Raw genomic sequence first — 22863 nt, 5'->3', positions numbered from 1 at the left:
TAGGTGTGACACTGTAGATGTTTTTTTTTTTTTGTGAGTTGCGTTACAATGTTCTGCAAGAGTTAAGAGTAAATTATTGGCAAGTGGGAAAGCCACCAGATTGTAGATAGCTATGGCCTTATCTACCAAAAGTAAGGACTTTGTTATGTTGATTTCGACTTGTATCCACTGCTGTTATTTTCACAGAATAAATATTAAAAACTCAGCTGGACGTGTCCTGGCCGTCATTCATACGCTAAGACTATAGTTACTAAAAGAACCTCCACAAAATTTTAAGAAGTAAAGATTTGTTGCATTTAGCATTGTAACTATAGTCTTAGTGTATGAATGACGGCCAGGACACGTCTAGCTGAGTTTTTAATATTTATTCTGTGAAAATAACAGCAGTGGATGACGGCCTACTTCAGCAGGTCCCTGGGCCAGATTCTTCTTTCTACTGGCAGTGGAGCAGTATTTGGCCATATCCACTCTCCGCTTACTTTACCCGTTGTCTGCCCGCATCCTTCTCACCAAAGACTGTCTGGGGTAAGCCTTGCCCCTCACAAAGTCACCCACCCAGAAGAGGGAGAACTCCGCGTAGCCTACCTAGGGAAGTTCCTAGGTATGGATACACATTCTCTATGCATGGAGTGTGTCTGTCATATGTTGCTTCAACTTGTGAGCTACCTGTAGCTTGTGGGCTGCTGATCTGCAATGTTACCTTTCAGTGCATTTCATAACACCACAAAAATACTTTTTTATTTGAATGTAGTTAATGTCTCTTAAATTAATATACAGATCAAAAAGAGGTCAAAAAAGGCTGCGCTTAAAATAACAGATATGAGATAACCAATAATAGTTAATAAGCTGCTATGGTGAGAAACTCTTAAAAGTGCATATAAAAACTCAACCAACTAAATATGCTATAGTACAAATGTAAAACAGTAAAAAAAAGAGTATTTCTCTAACCAAGCACTTATAAAATATTGAATCTATAGATTATAAAGTAACCTTAAAATACTTAAATTTGAGCGTGCATAGGTCGGTCAGCGGTTTTCAATCAATGTCTCTCAAATGCAGGTATCGTATAAAATATATAAACGGCAAAGAGAGACATCATGAGAGAAAATGAAAATGTTAAAACCTATACACAGCCTGCTTACCGTATTCAGAGCCAAATTAAAAATTTAGGCTCATAAAAGACACATACGGACACTCTTAAGGCGGTGTCCTAGCCCCTTTCTGAAAATAATCACTCAAGATGTTCGTATAAATTTAAAAGTTTTGAAAAAATTTATTAATACTTCAAATAACTAAAATTTTAAAAAATAATAAACACTTAAAATATGTCTCTTAAAGGGTTTGTAAAAATGCTATACAGTTAAAGAAAATATGCCACTTTAAGTAAATGGAAATAGGCACATGCATGTTTTCTCACGTTTTCTCGAACGCTGCAGATGGGTACCCGTGCCGTGATTCATTGCACAACAGGACAGGATTAGTAGATCTCTTACCTAAGAGGGATATTTGTCTCCGTGTCATAAACAAAAGCCGAAATGTACTTACACACTGCTATTGCTTCAAGAGATGGAATATTACAGATATAGCAAGGTTTGTATTATGCGTGTAGTGAATATACATTTGTTTGCGCTTTCATTTTTTTTTTTATATATATATTCAGAGATCAAAACCTTTTGCATTTCAAATTAATTAATAAAAATGTATTTCAGTAAAAGTACAAAATAAAAAAGGAATCAGTAAAATACTTATTTTCATACCTGGGAACTTCTCCGGGCAGGTGGTGTGGAGCTCCGCCTCTTTTGGGGGAGTGGCTTTGTGCAAGACTAGCTATATGTAGGGGTGGGGATAGTAGGTAGGAATTAGGCACAACCTAGGCATGGAGTGTGTATGACCAAGTGCCACCAGGAGACGCAAGGAACTGACGCAGAATCCCAGGGAAGCAGGGTACTCCTGACATATTTTCTTTATCCCCTGGCATCCTTTCCTGAAACCAGGAAGTATTAGTATGTAAACATCTGGCACATGCTCAGTAGCATTCCCATTAATTAACTGAAGCAGTCAATATGCTAGCAAAGTATTAGTTTTCAGACAGCACACCTGTGATTGGCTGCTAAAGCTTCGCAATGTGAAGGCAATCAGACGTAAATACAAGGCTTTCATGCTGTCGGTGTAAATTAGGTGTAAATTGCTGTAAGATGAGTTAATGTAGATTGATTTGTCAAAGTACTTCTTTCACTTAACTGCATTAGTTCCTTATTTTAATATGGTACGACTGATAGGACCAATGGGGAAAAAAACAATCAAAAATTGCAATGAGGTGTGTGAAAGTGGGTGGAACTGCTAGTTCTTGTCCAACAACGTCCCAACTCATGCAACATTCCCTGAAGTATAAGGCATAATCAGAAGAAACTCAGACATGTAGCTTCTCTATAGTGGTAAATATTAATTTCTGCCCAGTTTTGGAGTTGTGTGAATTTCTTCACCCAGTTCTACAACTTAGTAAGGATATAGAGAAATACACAAATGCTTTGAAGAAAAGGATGGGTATGTGAGAGATAGTGGTGAGGAGTAACTTCAAAATGTCAACTGATGGGAGAAAATGTAAGGTCTTCTAAGCAGCACTGTAGTAAAAATAAACTGTTAATAGCATACCAGGGAATTATTGGCATTGTATGTTATTATTTAAGAAAAAAAGGCTACAAGTATGTTCTCAATAAAAATCCAAAGAAATCTGGCATATGCTTTCATCTGTCTCCATTTATGAAAATTAAGAATAGTAGTTTGTTTATCAAATTCATATTGTTGAAGAGTGGATATTTCTAAAGTACTACCATGGAAAGAAAATACGATTTCCATACCAAAATAAACTTTATACAATATAAAGTATGTGCAAAAACAAAGTAGTGAAGGACAGTCTGAAAAGATTATATGGAGAGAAACAGTGACCAATATACTTCCCTTCTTTCTTGTCACTGGCTCCGGATACCCAGCTGCAGCCCGTACAAAACACTCTCCAAGTGTTTTTCTTAAACAGAAAAAAGGACACTAGGGGGCGCTCGTGTATACCGGTTTAGGAAAATCGAAAAAATGAAACAGAAAAAAACAAATGATTGCGTAGTATTGTATACAAAAAATGGCGCTGTACGACTAAGTAATGCACTCACACTTTATGTAAACTTTCAGGCTTCAAAAAAACATCCAGTCCTCCGGGTAGATATATAATGGAATATGCAAGGAAAGCAGAAGACACGTGGAAAACACAATTGTGTAGTATCTAACAATAGTGTGACCCGCAAATATAGAGAGACACTTACACTTACTACAAGGGTATAACACCCATCAGATGTGTATTCCTGGTATTTCTCCTCCGTGCTGTGGGACACTTTTCCGTATTCCCCGGATGTGAGCTGGTGCTTTGTGATGGAATGGAGGTGAGTCCACACTATATTCCAATCAAATAAATTTATTTATAGGCTATAAGCCAAAATAATAAAAAGGTATGACAAATATCCACTCAGGGATGTTTAAAAACCATAAATAAAAGATCCAAATAAAAGAGCTCTGTAAAATCCTTAAATCCTCAACGCGTTTCGTCAAATAGACTTCATCAGGAGTGTTCATCGTTTGCTGTGTGTTTCTTTTTAAATGTTCCGGGCGCCATCGTGGTCTGCCGACGTCTGACGTCAGTCCGTGCGTCGTCATCGACGTTCCGTCTATCCCTCTGACCCTCCGTGTATGCCGTGGAGATACGTGCCATAGAAAGACATCGGTGAGTAAAAAAACTATGTTACTACAAGTTCGCGCTTATCAACGTATGTAGATAGATTCTCTTATGCTATCCGGCGGTACCAGAGACCGGGGGCATCTCGGGCCGCAGGTGGGGGACATCGGGACCATCGGGCGCAACGGATCCCGTTACCAGTGTCTCTTTACCTCATTCTAGGTATACGAGATCGTGCTGGATACCGAGAATAAAAGCAGAGACGGGGAAGAGATTACATCCACAAAGAAAGGTATTACTCTTATTTCTTTATGTTGTCTCGGGTATATGAAAAATGTATTGTTAAATGAATGTTCTAAATCGTATACTGAACAATGTATTTCTTTTTCTCCTTCCATAGGTATTTAATTGGATTAAAAGGTCTACATATTGTGTTCATGTAATATAGTGTATGGTGCTAGGAACATAGAAGAATAAATCTATGAAAAAATATGAAGAAATATGAGAAAATATAATGCTGAATATATTCCTTGTGTTTATGTGATATGATGTATGGTGCTATAGACATAAAAAATAATAATAATAAATATGTGAACAAATGTGAAAAAATATATATATATAATTCTAAATATGTTTACTTGAGAAAGTGTTTATCTCTGTAGTTCTGTGTATGTATAAAAATATATCTATATAATACTAAATATGTTTACTTGGGAAAGTGTTTATCTCTGTAGTTCTATGTATGTGTGAAAAAAGAATGAGGTAAAGAGACACTGGTAACGGGATCCGTTGCGCCCGATGGTCCCGATGTCCCCCACCTGCGGCCCGAGATGCCCCCGGTCTCTGGTACCGCCGGATAGCATAAGAGAATCTATCTACATACGTTGATAAGCGCGAACTTGTAGTAACATAGTTTTTTTACTCACCGATGTCTTTCTATGGCACGTATCTCCACGGCATACACGGAGGGTCAGAGGGATAGACGGAACGTCGATGACGACGCACGGACTGACGTCAGACGTCGGCAGACCACGATGGCGCCCGGAACATTTAAAAAGAAACACACAGCAAACGATGAACACTCCTGATGAAGTCTATTTGACGAAACGCGTTGAGGATTTAAGGATTTTACAGAGCTCTTTTATTTGGATCTTTTATTTATGGTTTTTAAACATCCCTGAGTGGATATTTGTCATACCTTTTTATTATTTTGGCTTATAGCCTATAAATAAATTTATTTGATTGGAATATAGTGTGGACTCACCTCCATTCCATCACAAAGCACCAGCTCACATCCGGGGAATACGGAAAAGTGTCCCACAGCACGGAGGAGAAATACCAGGAATACACATCTGATGGGTGTTATACCCTTGTAGTAAGTGTAAGTGTCTCTCTATATTTGCGGGTCACACTATTGTTAGATACTACACCATTGTGTTTTCCACGTGTCTTCTGCTTTCCTTGCATATTCCCATTATATATCTACCTGGAGGATGTTTTTTTGAAGCCTGAAAGTTTACATAAAGTGTGAGTGCATTACTTAGTCGTACAGCGCCACTTTTTGTATACAATACTACGCAATCATTTGTTTTTTTCTGTTTCATTTTTTCGATTTTCCTAAACCGGTATACACGAGCGCCCCCTAGTGTCCTTTTTACAATATAAAGTAGCTAGGCGGTGTACATATTAGACATTTTATTATTATGGTCCTTGTTTGCATATCTCCCAAAATTTTAATTCATCAAATGGGACACTTTGGTTATTATTATTATGTATTATTTATTGTTTTATATAGAGCCATCATACTCTGCAGTGCTGTACAATGGGTAGACAGGACATAATAAGTAGTATATAACAATTTGACTCACAGAAAATAACAGGTGAGGAGGGCCCGGATCAAATGAGTTTACAATCCAGAGGATAGCTCTAGTGGATGTGGTAAGAGGAGTCGCTATTGGTGAGAATAATGTATTTCGCATTAATAACTATATCTATAAACACATTTTATGTTGTTTTTATCTACAGTATTCTATAATTTACTCTTGCGGCTGTAGAGGGAAACATGCATACACCTAAAAAATGAGAATTGTCAGTGGGAAAATCTCCAGTAGCAACACATTAATAAGGTTTTGGTAGCCGTATAAACTGCTTTGTGTGCCCACTATGTAGGAGGTGAGAGTAGGTTCTCACCCTATTGAGAGTGTGCCTTGACGTGGCGGGTGAGCTTAATTATGCTTTGGCCAATTCATATAACCAAAACCTCTCATTTATATTATGTTTATATATTTGTTGCCAGCTTTATTAGTTTAAGAAGCGCAGACAGTTTTTGTTTCTTGCATATCAGAGTAGTCCGTACCCACAAGGGCAGGCTAAAGCTAAACTGTGAGGAAGATTTCTTCTGCACGAGGGTTTCAACATCATCAGACGTGCATTTTGGCCTCATTGGTGGGGTATGGTGGGGTCTTGGCCAAGTGAGTAACCTGGCTGTGAAATACAAAATTGAAATACAAACACATAGAAGAAAGCCCTGCGCTCAAACTCCCATCACTCTTGGGCGGCAGCAATGGCTATCGTATTCATTAGCCCAAAATACATAGAATAAATCCCTATGCTTATTAGACAAATGAAGGTTTTTAGTTTGTTGGGGTTCAGAGAATACCTCATTCTCATTAGAGATTTTTACCTTTAGCTCAAAGCAGCAAGTTGAATTGTTCAGTAAAGGACTCACCTAAGAGGTTTGACATGACGTTGCAGGCGAGCTTCCACTTTAAATGGCCATTGGAACTAAAACCTCCATAAATTTGGAACTAAAACCTCCATAAATTTAATTTTGAATGATACATTTTGGTGTGATTTGAAAGGATTTAGGATCAGAGAAAAAAATATAGGTTATCTCTTTAAATGTATATTGTGCATGTGATCCTACAATAATGAAAAGCACTGGAATTTTATGTATGTGATAGAATATTGGTTTTGCCTATTTTATCTTAATAATACCCCTAACATCCTACAGCAACCTCAGCAGATCTCCTGCATTTCCATGCATGGGATCACGTTGATAGCCAATCACATGAGCAGATACCATCAGAAGACTGTGAGCTGGAGATAGACTTAGAACAGTAAGAAGCCTGTGTTCCCATGGGTCCCAAGCCCTATGTTTATTTTTTTGAGAAAAAAAAGACATAGCAAAAACAGAAAAAAGTGCTCTGGTCCTCTGCTAGACAATGATTATGAACAGAGCTTAATTCTTGGTTCATTTTACATCGAAGTAACTTGCGATTAGTGACCGAGGGGTTGCTTTAGGGGGCTTCCTTCTTGGTTCATTTTACATTGAAGTAACTTGCGATTAGTGACCGAGGGGTTGCTTTAGGGGGCTCTGTTTTTCTGCCCACCTCTTTCATTCTTGGCATCCTTTAACACTACATGTGAAATAAACATTTATCCTTTTATAGATTTCCCAAAAGGACATTTCTTCTGATACAGTATGTTAAGGTCTTTATAGATCACATCATAGGTATTTTGCAATATTTATTTATAATTATGTAGCTTCTGATAATAGTACATAGTGCCTGAAGCACTTACAATTTTACAGGTTAGAATTCATTCCAATCCAATGTTTTATTAACTGATGGGCAATTGCTTGTCTTGGCGGTACCGAAAATAAACGATGGTTTCCTTTCATGACAGAATCTACAACCTGCAAAGTACAAAAGAACCTGTCAGCAAGCAAAAAGCATTCTTTTACTCTATTGATCAGAACATTTAAACATAGGCGTTGTTAAAATATTTTTAAAAACACTGAACTGCATTTCTTTTTTTTCTACTACAAATGTAAAACAGCCATGAAGGCATATTATATGAAGATACATTTTGCCTGTTGAAAGGGTATCGATTTTTAGGGCCAGTGAAGAGTTCTCACTGTAGTTAATAATTTAATATTGAAAATATACTTTTTAAAAAACACATATGTCCTTTCTTTCAATGCTGCAGCTGTGATAACACTAGAAGAGCAAAATGTTTTAAATCCCAGACTCTCTGGGCAGCTGGTGCCAAATGGCCAGGGGTGAACCTAGGGTTAGTGGTGCCAGAGTGCCACCCTTAACTAATATACACACATACATCCTAACACACAAATTCACTTTAACACCCACTCAATCTAACATCATACAGTATACACTATGTCCCACTCTTCTTCACAACACTAACCCTAGGCTTACCCTTAACACTCTGACACCCATGCACTCATGCTAACACCATACACCAACATGGACAGACACATCTTAGCACCATATGGTGACACAGATTCTAATGCCATACAGTAACACACACACTTTGGGGGTATGGCAAGGGACAGGGAGGGGAGGACCAGCCTAGAAGAAGAGGATGAGGCATGAAGGTGTGGCCACCTACCCATCTAACCCAAACTGCCACCTTGTGATGCTAGTGTAGAGAGGGGGCACGTGGGAGCTGTAAAGCAGGTATGTCCTACACCTGAGTGAGTGTGGCTTGGTTGGCCAACAGCTCACCAGACATTTGCCCGGTGTGCCAGATGGCCAGTCCGAGGCTGGTGCATGGGCTATCAGTGATGTGCATATAACAATAAGAATCTTTGCAACACTGTATGACAGCCCAGGCTTATACATGGTATCTAAGAGGATCTCCACAGATACCTAGAGAGATTGAAAAAAGGTACCTTTACAACACACATTAATATATGTAAAGTATATAAAGGAGGCTTAAATGGCACATAAACATCTAAAACCTTCCTGAAGATAAAGTATACCTTAAAAATCCGATTTCAGTGATTGAACAGAAAGCTTCACTAAATGCCTGATGCCTTTCATTTCAAAGACACCACTGATGAGCATAGCAAAGTCATGTCACAGGTATGGGGATCAAAGTGGTGCCTCTGGTGGTATATGATTGTTGTGGTATTTCTTGCAAAACTAATGTAATCAAAAAGAATCAATAGCAGAAGGAAATTAAATTGAACGCTACCTGTTCTCTAGTGAACCAGCGAGCCTCCTCGATTTCGATCTTGTCAACTCTAATTTCTGTAGATATCGCCACAGCTAGGCATCCAATCATTAAGGATGACGGCATAGGCCATGGTTGACATGACACATACTGAACATGGCCAACTTTGACACCGCTCTCTTCTTCAACTTCTCTTCGAACAGCATCGTCTATGCTCTCTCCTAATAATACAGAAGAAGAAAAACAGCATTCAATTTGTAGAATTTTTTACTAAAGCCAACTATGATATTGCACATCAGATAAGCAGAAAAAAAGGTGTATAAAATATGCATAACAGTACTTTACAAATCTTTCAAGTATGGCGAGACTTTTATTAAAACTCAAGATTTAACTTTAAGGAAAGTCTGAAACAGTATATTGCCTTTCCATTTTCACAGATGACAGCAGGGTCAAATAATGAAATCAGTTAACCAGTTAATCAGTTTATTTAATCTGTATGTAGAAATATACGTGGCAAATAGAAAAGAAGCCACATCACAGTATAAAGCAGTAGAGCAAAAAACAGACCTTAAAAATACAAACGTAAGCACATTCATAGCACAAGATATGTAAAACACGCTGGTTTTTTGAAAAGCGAAGTCACTAAGAAATATGCAAAAATACACCCTTACATTTCATCAAGATTAAATCAGTCAATATTTGCCACCAGCGTAGTTTTTATCACACACTACTTTTGGACCTTTGTTGAAGAGCTTAACTCTTGCAACTGATTTGAAAACCTAGAACATCCAAGTTTGCAGCAGTTAGTTTTTTCCAGTTTGCCAAAGTTTAAAGACCAACCAGTTCCACTGAGCTTGGCCCAAGTACTGTTTTAATGTTTTCCAAAAGGACTTATTTATTGATTATTGCCTCTTAACCGTATGTAAGTTTACTTACTACCTAACCCTGGTAGCCTGCAGCTTGTATATTTGCAAAATGTTTCTCCACATGATAGGAAAAAAAAAATGGATTGTTTACCTGGTTCAATAAATCCTGCTAAACAAGAGAACATGCCTGGAGGAAACCTTTTCTGTCTTCCCAAAAGACATTGATTTCCATCAGGGTGAATCACCAGCATTATAACAACTGGGTCTAAGAACAGAGTAACATAAACAGACCATACATTAATAAAATAAATACATATTTCAAAATACTTACTGTAAGGTAGTACCCCGTCTTCTTACGAATGTATTCATTTTATAAGGATATGCAGTATTAGAAATAACATTCCAAACCCTTAATTTTCATGTGACATAAAAAACAAAATAATGACTGAAGTGCTAAGGTTTGCTTGGTTATCGCTCAACAGAGCTCAGTTCATGTTACGTTCAATGTGAATATTACCTTTAACCCAAACAGGCCATATTTCTGCACTTTGTATTGATTTAAATGTTCTTTTTTTGTGTACATAAAACCTGTTAAGATGATATCACAAACATGCAAGAGAAAACTATAAATGCAAAAGTACTCATACCAAATAAGTTACTGTTCTAAAGTAAGCGCTGCGTAAATTGTTAGCGCTCTATAAATAAAAGATAATAATAAAGTAGGTTCTTGCTGCTAGAAGGTAGGAGATAACACTTTCTCGATTTCTACTTTCTGTATAAGTGGCAGCGTCTGCAACTAGTCAGCTCAGTTATTAGCCATTACTTTTTATACTACTTTTATAATCAGCAACAGTCAAAAGCATACATGTGTTTATTTCACTGCGTCTTGGGCCTTACCAACTCGTGGGTATGACGTGTTATGAACACCTTGTAAGCTTGGGCATCCCTCTTTTAAACATGTCCGTTTATATCCACCTTCTTCGATGATTGTACCACTGCCACAGGTTGGACAGAACTTGTACCGACTGTGCCAGGCAAGAACAGACCTCGCTTGGGCCAAAATCCCTTAAAAATAAAGTCTAATTTAGCCAAACGTGCATTAGTACGATTTACGAAGAGATTAACAGGTATTTAAATATCATTCTAAACCATAATCAGTGTCTTCGTTTTTAAGTTATCTCAAACAACATCATTTAAATCTCTCATTCAGTATGGGAAAAAAGTGTGTGTGTGTATATATATATATATATATATATATATATATATATATATATATATATATATACACACACTCGCTCACACTTCAAACTCAAATGATACATAACAAGACACCACTAGCTCTGATGCAGTAATATGAGAAAAATGAAACATACCCCACCACAACACTTAACATATCATAGGATTTGTACAGAAGATGATGGCACTATATAAAACAATTAATACAAATACTCATCATCTTAACATATTTATACCAGTTTCTATCTTACCTGCTTCTTTGTAGGCCAGCTGCATAAATGCAGGCATTGGGGGCTGAAGAAAATAACAACCTTCATGTTTCTTTTCAAACTGATCAGTAGAAATCTTTTCTACATTTATGACAAACCATGCAATCAATCCATCATCTTGCCCTCCGGTTACAGAGTTAACTGCGGGATGCTGGCTATTCAAATGTTTTTCAACCCCAAGAAATACTAGAGAGACCTCATCAGGTTTTGACAAGTATTCCTTCACTTCCTCATACCCGAGTCTGCAAAGTTTGATTTCTGGTTCTCGTAAACTGTCTTTTGACCCAATTAAATTCACTAAAGGATGTAAGTTGGAAAAAAGGAGATACACAGAACTGTTCTGCATTTGTTTGGCTTTTAGCCAATCCGTGTCAGTCCGCTTGTTACTTTTTCTGTCCAAAAACGTACTGCAAAAAAAAATGTCCTGCTCCCCTTCGTTGCTTGTAAAAAATTGAGGCCTGGGTCCACCTTTCGAATTAGCGAGTAAGTTAACAATGTGTTTATGGCCCCAAAATTTGGCAATATCCAAAGCTGTCTGCTTGGATTTATTCACCAGGGACTTGTCACACCTACAGACAATAAAAAGAAAGCAATAGTGAGAATTCAAGTAAAAAGTATATAAGGCAGCGCTCAACTGAATGGTGAAACATGGCTCATCAAGATTTCTTAATATGAACCCATGATATCACTTCAAACGGCATAGAGAGAACAGAAAATTGTACAGATCAAGAGTTGCTTTATTACTCCTTCAAAAACAACATTCAAATCAGTTTGGGATCTAGAAGCACTCCGCAGAATGAGATTTGACAGTATAGGTGCAGCTGTTCTAAAAATCTTCAAATAATTACCCTTTCTCTAGGAGAATCTTTACAACTTCAAAGTGTCCGTTTCTAGCACCAAACATAAGAGCACTCCATCCATTTTTAGCCGTTTCATTAATGATGGAGGATGAGTGGCTGAGAAGGGCACTCAGTTTCGGAAGATCGCCCGCAGCACAAAAATTGTGAAGCTGAGAAACCATTTCTTTCCTAGGATTCTGCATTCCTGAAGAAGGAAAAAAGTAAACCACAAGCATTAGTGCCAATAATACACAAGCAATGTGTTACATTCAATTACACGATTGTAGCAAACTTTCCATGTATCGAAAATCATTCATGTTGAGATTTTTTAGGATCTTTCCTAATATAAACGAATGTCCTCCTCTGTGGCTTTTTGTTGACAGTATATGAGATTTCTGTGTACTGGAGCGGCGCCGCAAGCGCATGTTTGCACACTCCCAGTGTATTGCCCTTTTGTGTCTGGGTTCTGGATTGGATCTGCCTGGTAGAGATGCCAGGCCATGCCAAGAAGATATATTTTTTTTATATAATCTTTTTATTTTATTTTTTTATATAATCATTTTTTTTATTTTTTTTTACGTTAATTAAAACAATGTAACAAACTGACATTACCTTTCCTTGAATATGATAGAAACAATCAATAATAAAGAAGCACATTCTTAGTACAGGTATGTATACTTTTATTCATTTGGAACCAACAGATGCACTTAGAACATTACGGTTTACAGTGTAATAAAGTGGAGTAATACAGTAAATACGGTAATCACAAACACATTGCAAACAGGTTACGATGCGTATTAATACATTAGGAAAGCAGCTTACAGCCTAAGTAGGTCATTTTGTGATCATTAATCACTAAATCAGTGCTGGTTTCATGAAGCACAAGCATTTTTTTTAATTAACATTGTACAGTGCTACGGAATATGATGGCGCTATAGAAAGTCAATAAATAATAATAATAAATCAGTTCATCCAGGCACTGATCAGTCTTAAGAAGACATTGCTTATTTAGTACTGAGAGCAAGGACGTCAGTCCAGTGATAGAAAATTTCACCTTGAAAATGTAAGGAGCTTATTTGATAATGCAAGGCGATGTTTTTTATTTTCAGAGAGGGGGTTAGTCTATGAAGCAAATGGTTAACATGATGTTAGACTTACTTCAATCGCTGGATTCAAAAATACTTGGGGTGGAAAAACAAGAACAGGTAATGGTGAAGCCTCAAGGAGCAGAGTTCACTGGAGGACTCCTAAAGGCTCTCTGGGAAAAAACCACTGACACTTCCTGGTACCGTATTCCTCCTACAAGCTGCACATTTCTCCACTAGCTCTGCCCACAGAATTCTAAGTAACAAGTTATATAACTTATGCGTTATATAAGGACCAGGGAATTTTACAATGCTTTCCAAAAAACTGTGCGTTTATTCAACTGTTTATTCAACTGTGCATCCTTTGGTTACTTTACACTCCAAGTGAGTAGTTAGGTGTTCTGTTAATTTATCATTTTTATTTTTATCTGTTGGTAAATAATCTGCTTATCATCTGTTTTTCTATGCACTGTGACTATTGTTCATAATAAATATTCCTTTATTAAGTTCTGCCTTTGTCTAGTAAAGAGTCACGTTACCTAATTTATTAGTAATTTTAAATCGCAAAGATATCGCGTTAAAACATATGTTGTGGGTTTTAAGTCTAATTTGCTTGGAGGTCTATTTGAGGTCTAGGGGAGACAGTGAATTAAAAGCCCTTCACCGACAGAACCAAGTTACACATACACTTGGAGTAGGGTGCACCGTGATTTCACACTAACTACCCCAAGAAAATAAATACGAAGAACGTTCGAAAACTTTCTGCACTTTTTTTAACTCTATTTATTTCAAAGCAAATTACATAAAAAACAAATGACATCATTTTTCTACATATCACCTCCTTTTGTGATGCAATTTTCCCAACGTCGTACCAACGTTTTCCCGAAAGAGAGTCAACATCATCTTTCCTGCCAACGATTGCATCTTGAATTTCTTTGCTACAGGAGATGATGGATGCTTCCACTGCTTGCTTTCGGGCTCCTAATGGTGAACCCACGTTTCATCACCAGTGACTATCTTCTGCAGAAAATCATTGCCTTCTTCATGATAACAGACTGTGTCGGGAACAAACGTCTACGAGAGAGAGTTTTATCCCCATACTGAGCACACATGCAAAAGATGGATTTGTGCTCTCGGCACACCTTCTGCCCACAAAAAGTGTATGACAGAACGCTCTTTGGTGCAATTTATACGTTTCAGAACCATTTTCACATCAGGGTGAAAACCCTTAAACTAAACTACAAGGGCAGCAGGCTTGCCAGAAAGAAATAGTCACATGACATGCTAAGACACGACCAATTACTACTACTCCCGCCTTCACCATACCCAACGAAAATATAAAAGTGCGGAAACTTTTTTATATATCTTTTTTTTTCAGGACAATTAGGCAGGGGAGGACTGAGACCGTCCAGGGCTCCAGGCAACAAAAAGTCATGAGCCATCACTTTATACTGAGCCAGTGTCAGGGTTCTTCCCTGCCTGCAGGGATCCTGTCTATTTAATACATAGTCATGCCTACCTGCATCCACTAGTGGTCACCCTTTCCTTGCAGAAGCACCGTTTCTAATTATACTGGACAGCTGAGTCATGTTACCTGGATGTTAGCCCTGCCTTTAAATACCTGCTCTGCCCTCCAGTCCTGGGCTTTGCAGTGTGGTGTATACAGCTCTAGCAGTGTTCTGTTGAATTCTACCTGGTTTAACCTGGCTCATCCTGACCTCTCTCTTGTTCTTGATCTCCTGGTGTTGACTTGGCTTGCTTTGACCCAGTTCCTAGTTTCCTGATTCTGCTTGTTCCTGTGATCTTCTGGTGTTGACCCGGCTTACCTGACCATGTGTGCCCAGTGCCCTGCCTGACAGCTTCCAGCCATGCGCCCTGCCTGTGGGCTTTCAGCTGTGTGCTCTGTCTTAGGAGTTCCAGCCTTACACTTTTCCTTAGGGCTTCATCTGAATTTAAATTTAAGTCCATGTGGGCTATTCAGCCTCAGCACCCCATCCATGGACTTTCCTAGCTCTGTGCACACTGTCTGTGCCAAGTTCCATATCCGTTCCGAAATCTGTGCCCTCTCTGCTCCAAGATCCGTGTCCAAAGTCCATATCCTGCTGTGCCATTGTTGGTTCATTATGCCCTCTGTAAAAACTAGTTCTCTTTGTATTTACCTAATCTTCCAGCACACTACAATATATACTGTTACCTATATATTTTCAGCTTTGTGTGTTTTCTATTTGCCTGTCTGTACCTATCATATAACTGCCATCACTACATGCCAAATGCGGCCCACGGGACCTTGAGGTGCGGCCCGCATGAGATCGGAAGTCAGGGCAACTGGGATCTCAAAGGCCCTGCTGCTTACCTGTGGGAGGGTCTTTTGTACTGCACAGATGAAGCGGAACCCAACAGAGTCACATGAATGTACGTGACATCACATGGGTCTGCTCCATTCCTGCTTCCTCTGTGCAGTACAAGAGAACCCAGAGGGAGGCCGTGGCCCCTGCTGAAGTCTGTGAGCGTCATCGCGAGAGCTGCAGTGCAGGTAAGGGGGTGGGGGAGGTTGTTTGAATAAGTATGCATGATTGAGGGAATGAATCTGTGAATTAATACGTATATGAATGAATGAGTGTGTGTATGATAGCATGAATGTGTAAGTGGGGGTGCCTGGTACAGGGTGGCTGTAAGTGATGTGCAGACCCTGATGTGCAGATTACTAACAGCAATCACAGTTCCATCATGCCTAGGTTCCAGCATTTACTGGTTGCCTGCGTATGATAGGAGTGTGATTGCTGTTAGCAATCACACTCCTATCATGCCAAGTCATATTGTTGAATTTTTTGTCTAATTTTGGTGTGTTACTTACTTTTAATAAAAGTGTGGGTTTTTTTGTCCAAAATTGGACAAAAAAAATACAATAACAATATTAATTTATTTGTTGACAGCAATCACACTCTTATCATTCCCGGCCAACAAGTACATGCAGGAATCTGGGTATGTCTGAGATTGCTGTTAACAAACATTATATATATATATATATATATATATATATATATATATAATGTTTGTTAACAGCAATCTCAGGAATACCCATATTACCATTGTTATTAACGTTTTTGTACAATTTTGGTGTGTAACTTAATTTTATTAAAAGTGTGGGGGGTCATTTTGGTTTCAGCTAAGTGAACCCTGAATTTTCGGTTTTGGTCCAGAACTTTCATTTCGGTGCATCCCTAGAATAAATAGAACTATACAATTCTGATGAAGTGGCCCAATACAGAAAAAACTTGGTCACCCCTGCTATATACTGAGCCAGAAATTGATGTCGGTATAGCATAACTACCATCACTATTTACTGAGCCACAATGTTTCTTTACCTTTCTAGCATCTCTGTCTCCTCTCTTGCAGCTCCTCTTTCTCTCCCTCCACCTTTTTTCTTATGTCTTAGTCTGTTTTGCCTCCTCCTCCATCCTCTTTATCTTACTTTTCTATCTTCTTTAAGGAATGGGCTTCTGATCCGGCAGTGGCTGTGGCATATGACATCAAATCCCAGCGCACAGCATAAGGAGCCATAAACAGACCACCCTTTTGGATGGTTAGAGAGGGATCCCTAACTGGATGAACAGAAGAAAAATCTAAATCAATTAATATTCACTGTTATCAAAACAGCATCAATTCTTCTGAGTGCACTTGCAAAATTTCAGGGACTTTGTAGGCATTTAGTTATGTGTATGATTAAACAATTATACCAAACAGGTGCTAATGATCATCAATTTAATATGTAGATTAAAACTGAAAGAAAAACAGCTGTGTTGGAGGAAAAAACTGGGTAAGCAACAGCCAAACTCACTAACAAGGTGTGTTGCTGAAGACAGTTCAATGTCAAAAGTCATACACCATGGCAAGACTAAGCACAGCAACAATACACAAGATAATTATACTGCATCAGCAAGGTCTTGACTGCTTAAACCAAGACCACAGGGCCTAATATGGCACAAAACCCCATCCCACCCAAAAAATACACAACACAACATTGTGGGTAAGGGCGTTGGCCACAGCTTTATTAACGTCATGAACCAGCACATCATAACCATACATAAACATAACCATCCTGCCAGCTGTCGTGTTACCGACAGGCAGATAACCCAACACTTTACCAAGAGCTCTCGTTCTGGGTACCGTCAGCCTCCACAGAACTCGTCTCCCCAAGCCTTCTCCATCCACTGGATATTCCACATAAAAGGTGCTGGCCGAGACTTCCCGCTGTGACTAAAAGAAAATAAAAGAAACCAACACCGGCACAGGAAAAAACATACAGAAAAACATAGATAGAAGGGGAGGGCGGGAGGGAAGCTCGTACAGAGTGTCAGGAATGACTGAAACCCTGCTCCGGTAAGCCCACCCTTATACACCAAAGAACATTATAGCAACAATGTTGCTACCCACACCTGTGCCCGGACCATGAACTACTGACCCCGGTCAAAGGGCCAGCAGTCATGTTCCCCCTTCCTAACCGTCCAGGGGGGCCCCTTGACTGCTTAAACCAAGACCACAGGGCCTAATATGGCACAAAACCCCATCCCACCCAAAAAATACACAACACAACATTGTGGGTAAGGGCGTTGGCCACAGCTTTATTAACGTCATGAACCAGCACATCATAACCATACATAAACATAACCATCCTGCCAGCTGTCGTGTTACCGACAGGCAGATAACCCAACACTTTACCAAGAGCTCTCGTTCTGGGTACCGTCAGCCTCCACAGAACTCGTCTCCCCAAGCCTTCTCCATCCACTGGATATTCCACATAAAAGGTGCTGGCCGAGACTTCCCGCCACCGCAGCCAACTCAGGCTTGCCTGAGCTATGGCTGCGCCCCCACCAAGGCCAGCGCCTTTTCGATTCCGGACTGCAAACCCATACTAAAAATATTGAGGCCAATGTCATTTAAATGTACCCCATCATGCCGAACTAAATCCTTGTTATCGCCCTCTAACTCACGATGACGTATAGCCACACCGCCCAGGGAGGTAACAAAGCGAGACACGGCAACATTCAGTTTTCTGCGACATTTTTCCAAGGATCTAGCACCCGCTCCAAGTGACCAAACCGGTCGAGGAACAACTTCTGACCAGATTAAAATAACACGTTTAAAAAGGGCAAAACAGCGTGAAAGATCACCTTTGATACGGTAAATGAGATCGATAGTACGAACCGAGCCTAAATCATTGCCCCCCGCGTGTATGACCAAAATAATAGAAGACGGGACAAACCTACTTAATGAACAAAACTCCGGATACATCTGAACCCAGCGCAGGCCACGAATACCACGCCAACGAATTCTGACCTTGTCGTACGGAAAACCCAAGTTCCTGCCATATACCCGCCGCTCCGCCCGACGAGACGCCCAGTAGATAAAGGAGTGACCCAGTATCCAGACCAGTGGAGGCGATGAACCTGAAAGAATAATTATAATAGCTGAGGACGAATGTATAAGCGAAACCTCTTGGATTTCCAACGACCCAAGCGTTGAATGTCAGATGCAGGGACCCCGGCCCTAGCGGCCTCAGTGGCGGCCCCAATCCTAAAAGAGTGAGGGGAGAAGTCAAGTGGGCACACACCACAACGAAGTAAGCAGGAACGAAAAACTTTAGAAAACTGAAATTTCGTCAAGGACGAGCCAGATGCATGAATTAGAAAGGAGACCCATCCAGACGGACGAACAGCAGAAAAAGAACGAATAAGTGTAACAGGGCACCAGTCCAAATCGGTAGCACGAATACTGACCATAGCACCACGACCAACCTGGTCAGTCTTGGACCGCCGGATAAACACCTGAACCAACCCGGGCTGAAAAACAATATCCTGAGCAGTAAGAGGGGAAAGGGAACCAGCCCTAGGAGCCACAACCTCACCAACCCGCAATGCACCATAAAAGGATAAGAAGAAAGCCACGCGAAACAAAAGTGTTTCATACCTGTCAAAACAGATTTGAGACAGGACATCCAGAATGCGATGCAACAGAGCAAAGGAAACCGGGCGCCTCCTATCAGGAACCATATGCTTCTTCCAACCCTTAACAATTTTGGAAGCAACAAATTTAGAACCCAGCTCCTGCCAGCCCATCAACTTAAACAGAAAGGACAGGGCTGTCATATTCCGCTCCGCTATGGAACCAGAAGCACCACTATCCCTTAAGCCTGACAAATACAACAATGTTACCCGACTCCGGAAATCCTCAGACCTAAGATCACCCTCGACTTCAGCCAGAGAAAGCCAGGCCCTCCACACCCGAATGTAGGCTCTCCATGTACTCGATGATAACGAATTCCGGAGCAACGACACTAGGTTGGCGATGCGAGGCTCCATAAAGAGTGTGGAAAAGGCAGACCCGTAGCTGCAGCCTCCGGCGCGGCCTCCCTGAAGCACTGAAACTGTAGGCGAGATAATGCGTCAGCAATTACATTTGCCTCCCCGGGAACATGTCGTGCCCGAACCCAGATGTTAAACTTCAAGCAACGCAGGACTAAGTGCCTCAACAAGGCCAAGACAGGAGGGGAATGAGAGGTTGAACGATTAATGACATGAACAACACCCATATTGTCGGTACGAAAGACGACCCGCTTACCAGTCAGTATTGGACCCCTTAGCTCCACTGAAACAACGATTGGGAAGAGCTCCAGGAATACTAGATTGCGACACAAGTCAGACCCCAACCAATCATCAGGCCAGGGCTGAGAACACCATTCACCATGAAAATATGCACCCATCCCTACCGAGCCAGACGAATCTGTAAACAACTCAAGGTCAACATTAGAACATTCGGCCTGCTGCCAGCAGGTATGACCATTGTACTTTTGGAGAAAGGTCACCCAGACTTCAAGATCAGCGCGAATGGATCGCGTGATTCTAACAAAATGAGAGGGAACTCGAACGCCAGCCGTAGCTAAAGACAATCTTCTAGAGAAAGCACGCCCCATCGGCATAACCCGACAAGCAAAAGCCAACAGCCCTAACAAAGACTGAACCTGCTTGAGCTGAACCTTCTTGGAACACCGAACCCTATCAAGCTGCTGAGACAAAGACATCAACTTAGCCTGAGGAAGACGGAATACCATGGTGGAAGAATCAATTTCGATTCCTAAAAAAGACAAGCATGTAACCGGACCCACCGTTTTTTCCTCAGACAAAGGAACACCAAATTCACCAGAAATCTTCCGAAAAACTTTCAACAAAAGGGAACAGCATTCAGAATTAGCAGGGCCAACAAACAAAAAATCGTCAAGATAATGAAGTAAGGTGGAGAGACCAGATACTTGAATCACCACCCACTCAAGAAAGGAAGAAAACGATTCAAAGTAACTACAAGAAATCGCGCAGCCCATGGGCAAGCACATGTCAACATAATAAAATCCCCTAAAAAAGCAGCCTAGCAAATGAAAGCAGTCGGGATGAATAGGGAGAAGGCGGAACGCCGACTCAATATCAGCCTTAGCCAACAAACAGTTGGCCATCCGAACCAACTCCAATGCCCTATCAAACGAAGTATAATGAACCCGGCTCTCCTCAGGAGAAATGCCATCATTGACGGAACAACCTAAAGGATATGAGAGATGATGGATCATCCTGAAGCTGCCAGGCTCCTTCTTAGGGACCAGACCTAGTGGGGATACCCTCAGATTGTGAAAAGGGGCCCGCAATACGGCCACAATCTACCTCCTTCTGCAATTTAGCTGCAACCAAATCCTCATTTAATGACACTGATTTAAGATTAGCCGCCATGGAAGGAGAATCTGAATATGAAAAAGAAATCCAGAACCCTCTACTAAAACCATCCGTGAGCAACAAGGCCTCACGTCTATTGGTGTACTGCTTTAGCCAGGGGAGCATCTTTTGAACGCTCACTGGCGTCCTCGCCCCGGCTGGCATCCTCCTTCCCTCCAGACTTGGTTCCACCAGGTCTGTTCTTCCTAAAACATTTAACTGCAGGGTGCGGTCCTCCACAATGAGAGCACTCGTGGCGGAAACGGCAGGAGCTGTACCACCTGCAATGACTCTCATTGTAGAGCCAGCAAACACCCTTTTTGGCACCTGCCGTCGCTCCAGGGGCTGATGCGGCGGCCCCCCCATGAAAGGGCAGGGGTCTTTTTGGTGTCATCAATAATAACCACAGATTGCCGTCCTGCATATCAAAGCGCATACCAGGACGGACAGCCATCTTCTGACGAAACTGCTGATCATATTTAAACCAACACTGACCGCCATAGATTTTATAAGCACCCCAGATAAGATCTAGATAAGCAAATAATGATGGACCCTTGTCAGAAAAGCGCTCGCATAGTATGCTGGCAAAAACCGAAAAACCTTGAAGCCAATTACCAAAGGTACGTGGAATTTGTTTTCCTTTTTCGGAATCACCCTGCTCTGACCTCTGTGGCCTATCCACGGTCTCCTTGTCCGCCGGGACCAATGACAACACATCCACAAATTCTAACCTACAAATCTTCTCTCGAACCTCTGAAGATACATGCATGCTTAATGGCGCAACCTCACACAAATTAGGCACAGCCGGCAGAGAGGAAGAACCCATAGCAGAAGCTACCTGAGACCTCCCAACATTAGGGAAGGGGTCAGCTGTAGCAGCCCCAGTATCACCAAGTCTACCCAGTAAGTCTTTGAGGACCCTTGCCAGGTCAGCCCCAGAACCCTCCCTCAAATGCTGTGTGGTCGGTAAACCCCCAACCTCTGTGCCCCAGGCCATCTGGCCCAAGCACTCACCATCAACGCTGACAGCAGGTGGAAGATTTGGCGGAAGATCGTCGAATCCGGATAACATGGATCGGCTCCCTGACGCGGTCGACGCTGGAGAGTCCTCACGCAGGCTTCTGGCTGCATTCTGGTCCCGAGTCGCAGCAGGAGCAGGGTAATCACGAGAGGCTGCCGCAGGAGCCCGCCTCCCCCCCTCTCGAGGAGTCGCCGCGCTGACGTGACTCACCCGTCGCCCGGCCGACATACGATTGTGCCGCCACTGCCGTCCACGCGTAGAAACCGCCGATGCTGCAGTCACCGTCCCTCTCCGTCGGCTGGATGGCGAGCGAGGGCTTCGGCTACGCTCACCAGACGGTCCGGCTTCGTTCCCATCATCCGGATCAGCTACTGCGGCGGGGGAAGGTGGAGACGCCTCCTGCCGCTGCTCTCGTCGAGATGAACGCTGCAGACGTCTTCTGGGTCGTGCAGGCCTCGGGTTCCTGGATGCAGGTACCGGTCTTCGCCCTCCGCCCCTTAGGGGACTAGGGCTTAAGCGTGAAGGAGGTCGGGAACGCCTACTTCTCCCTGCAGCAGCATCCGCCTGGACAGGGACTGGAAGGAGGTCAGTTGGAGCAGCTTGAGCCCTTTCCACAAGTCTCATCAGCGAGGCTCTGTCATTTTCTTGTAGAAATGCCGCTAGGGCCATTTCCAATTGCTCGGACGACATGATGAAGGTAATGATGAAGGTGAAGCTCGTACAGAGTGTCAGGAATGACTGAAACCCTGCTCCGGTAAGCCCACCCTTATACACCAAAGAACATTATAGCAACAATGTTGCTACCCACACCTGTGCCCGGACCATGAACTACTGACCCCGGTCAAAGGGCCAGCAGTCATGTTCCCCCTTCCTAACCGTCCAGGGGGGCCCCTCTCTCAGGCAGAATATTCAAGGCAGACAGGGGTTTCCAGATGTTCTGCCCAAGCTCTTTTGAAGAAGCAAAAATGTTGAGGACCGAAGATGCAATGGTCAACCAAGGAAACTTGATGGCACATTATGCTTACTTCCCTTTGCAATCAAAGAGTACCCAGCAGTGCCAATAGCTTAGTATTTGCAGAAAACAGTGGAACCCTG

The 22863-nt window shown here is 41.5% G+C and overlaps 1 protein-coding gene across 1 annotated transcript; it reads right to left on the bottom strand.

Moving 5' to 3' along the window:
- Nucleotides 1–6854: 6854 nt before the first annotated feature.
- On the bottom strand, nucleotides 6855–13218 carry NUDT12 (nudix hydrolase 12). The gene is made up of 7 exons (XM_053457687.1): nucleotides 13067–13218; nucleotides 11918–12113; nucleotides 11052–11638; nucleotides 10462–10629; nucleotides 9716–9829; nucleotides 8720–8919; nucleotides 6855–7418 (listed from the first exon to the last, which is right to left on the bottom strand). The coding sequence occupies exons 2-7, from the start codon at nucleotides 12109–12111 to the stop codon at nucleotides 7308–7310; spliced, it is 1374 nt and encodes a 457-aa protein (XP_053313662.1). The 5' UTR covers nucleotides 12112–12113; nucleotides 13067–13218; the 3' UTR covers nucleotides 6855–7307.
- Nucleotides 13219–22863: the final 9645 nt, after the last annotated feature.

Source organism: Spea bombifrons, chromosome 1 (assembly GCF_027358695.1).
Source record: "Spea bombifrons isolate aSpeBom1 chromosome 1, aSpeBom1.2.pri, whole genome shotgun sequence".
Classification (NCBI taxonomy): domain Eukaryota; kingdom Metazoa; phylum Chordata; class Amphibia; order Anura; family Pelobatidae; genus Spea; species Spea bombifrons.
Note: the sequence above shows the minus strand (reverse complement) of the source record. Positions and strands in the feature narration are given on the sequence as shown.

What these genes read in the sequence shown, in the direction of transcription:
- NUDT12 (XM_053457687.1), bottom strand. Translation starts at nt 12,111, where the DNA reads ATGCAGAATCCTAGGAAAGAAATGGTTTCTCAGCTTCACAATTTTTGT. An exon ending in GCTGGCCTACAAAGAAGCAG is followed by an intron (nt 10,630 to 11,051) that starts GTAAGATAGAAA and finishes TTTATTTTTAAG; the next exon opens with GGATTTTGGCCCAAGCGAGG. An exon ending in CACGTCATACCCACGAGTTG is followed by an intron (nt 9,830 to 10,461) that starts GTAAGGCCCAAG and finishes CTCTGTTCTTAG; the next exon opens with ACCCAGTTGTTATAATGCTG.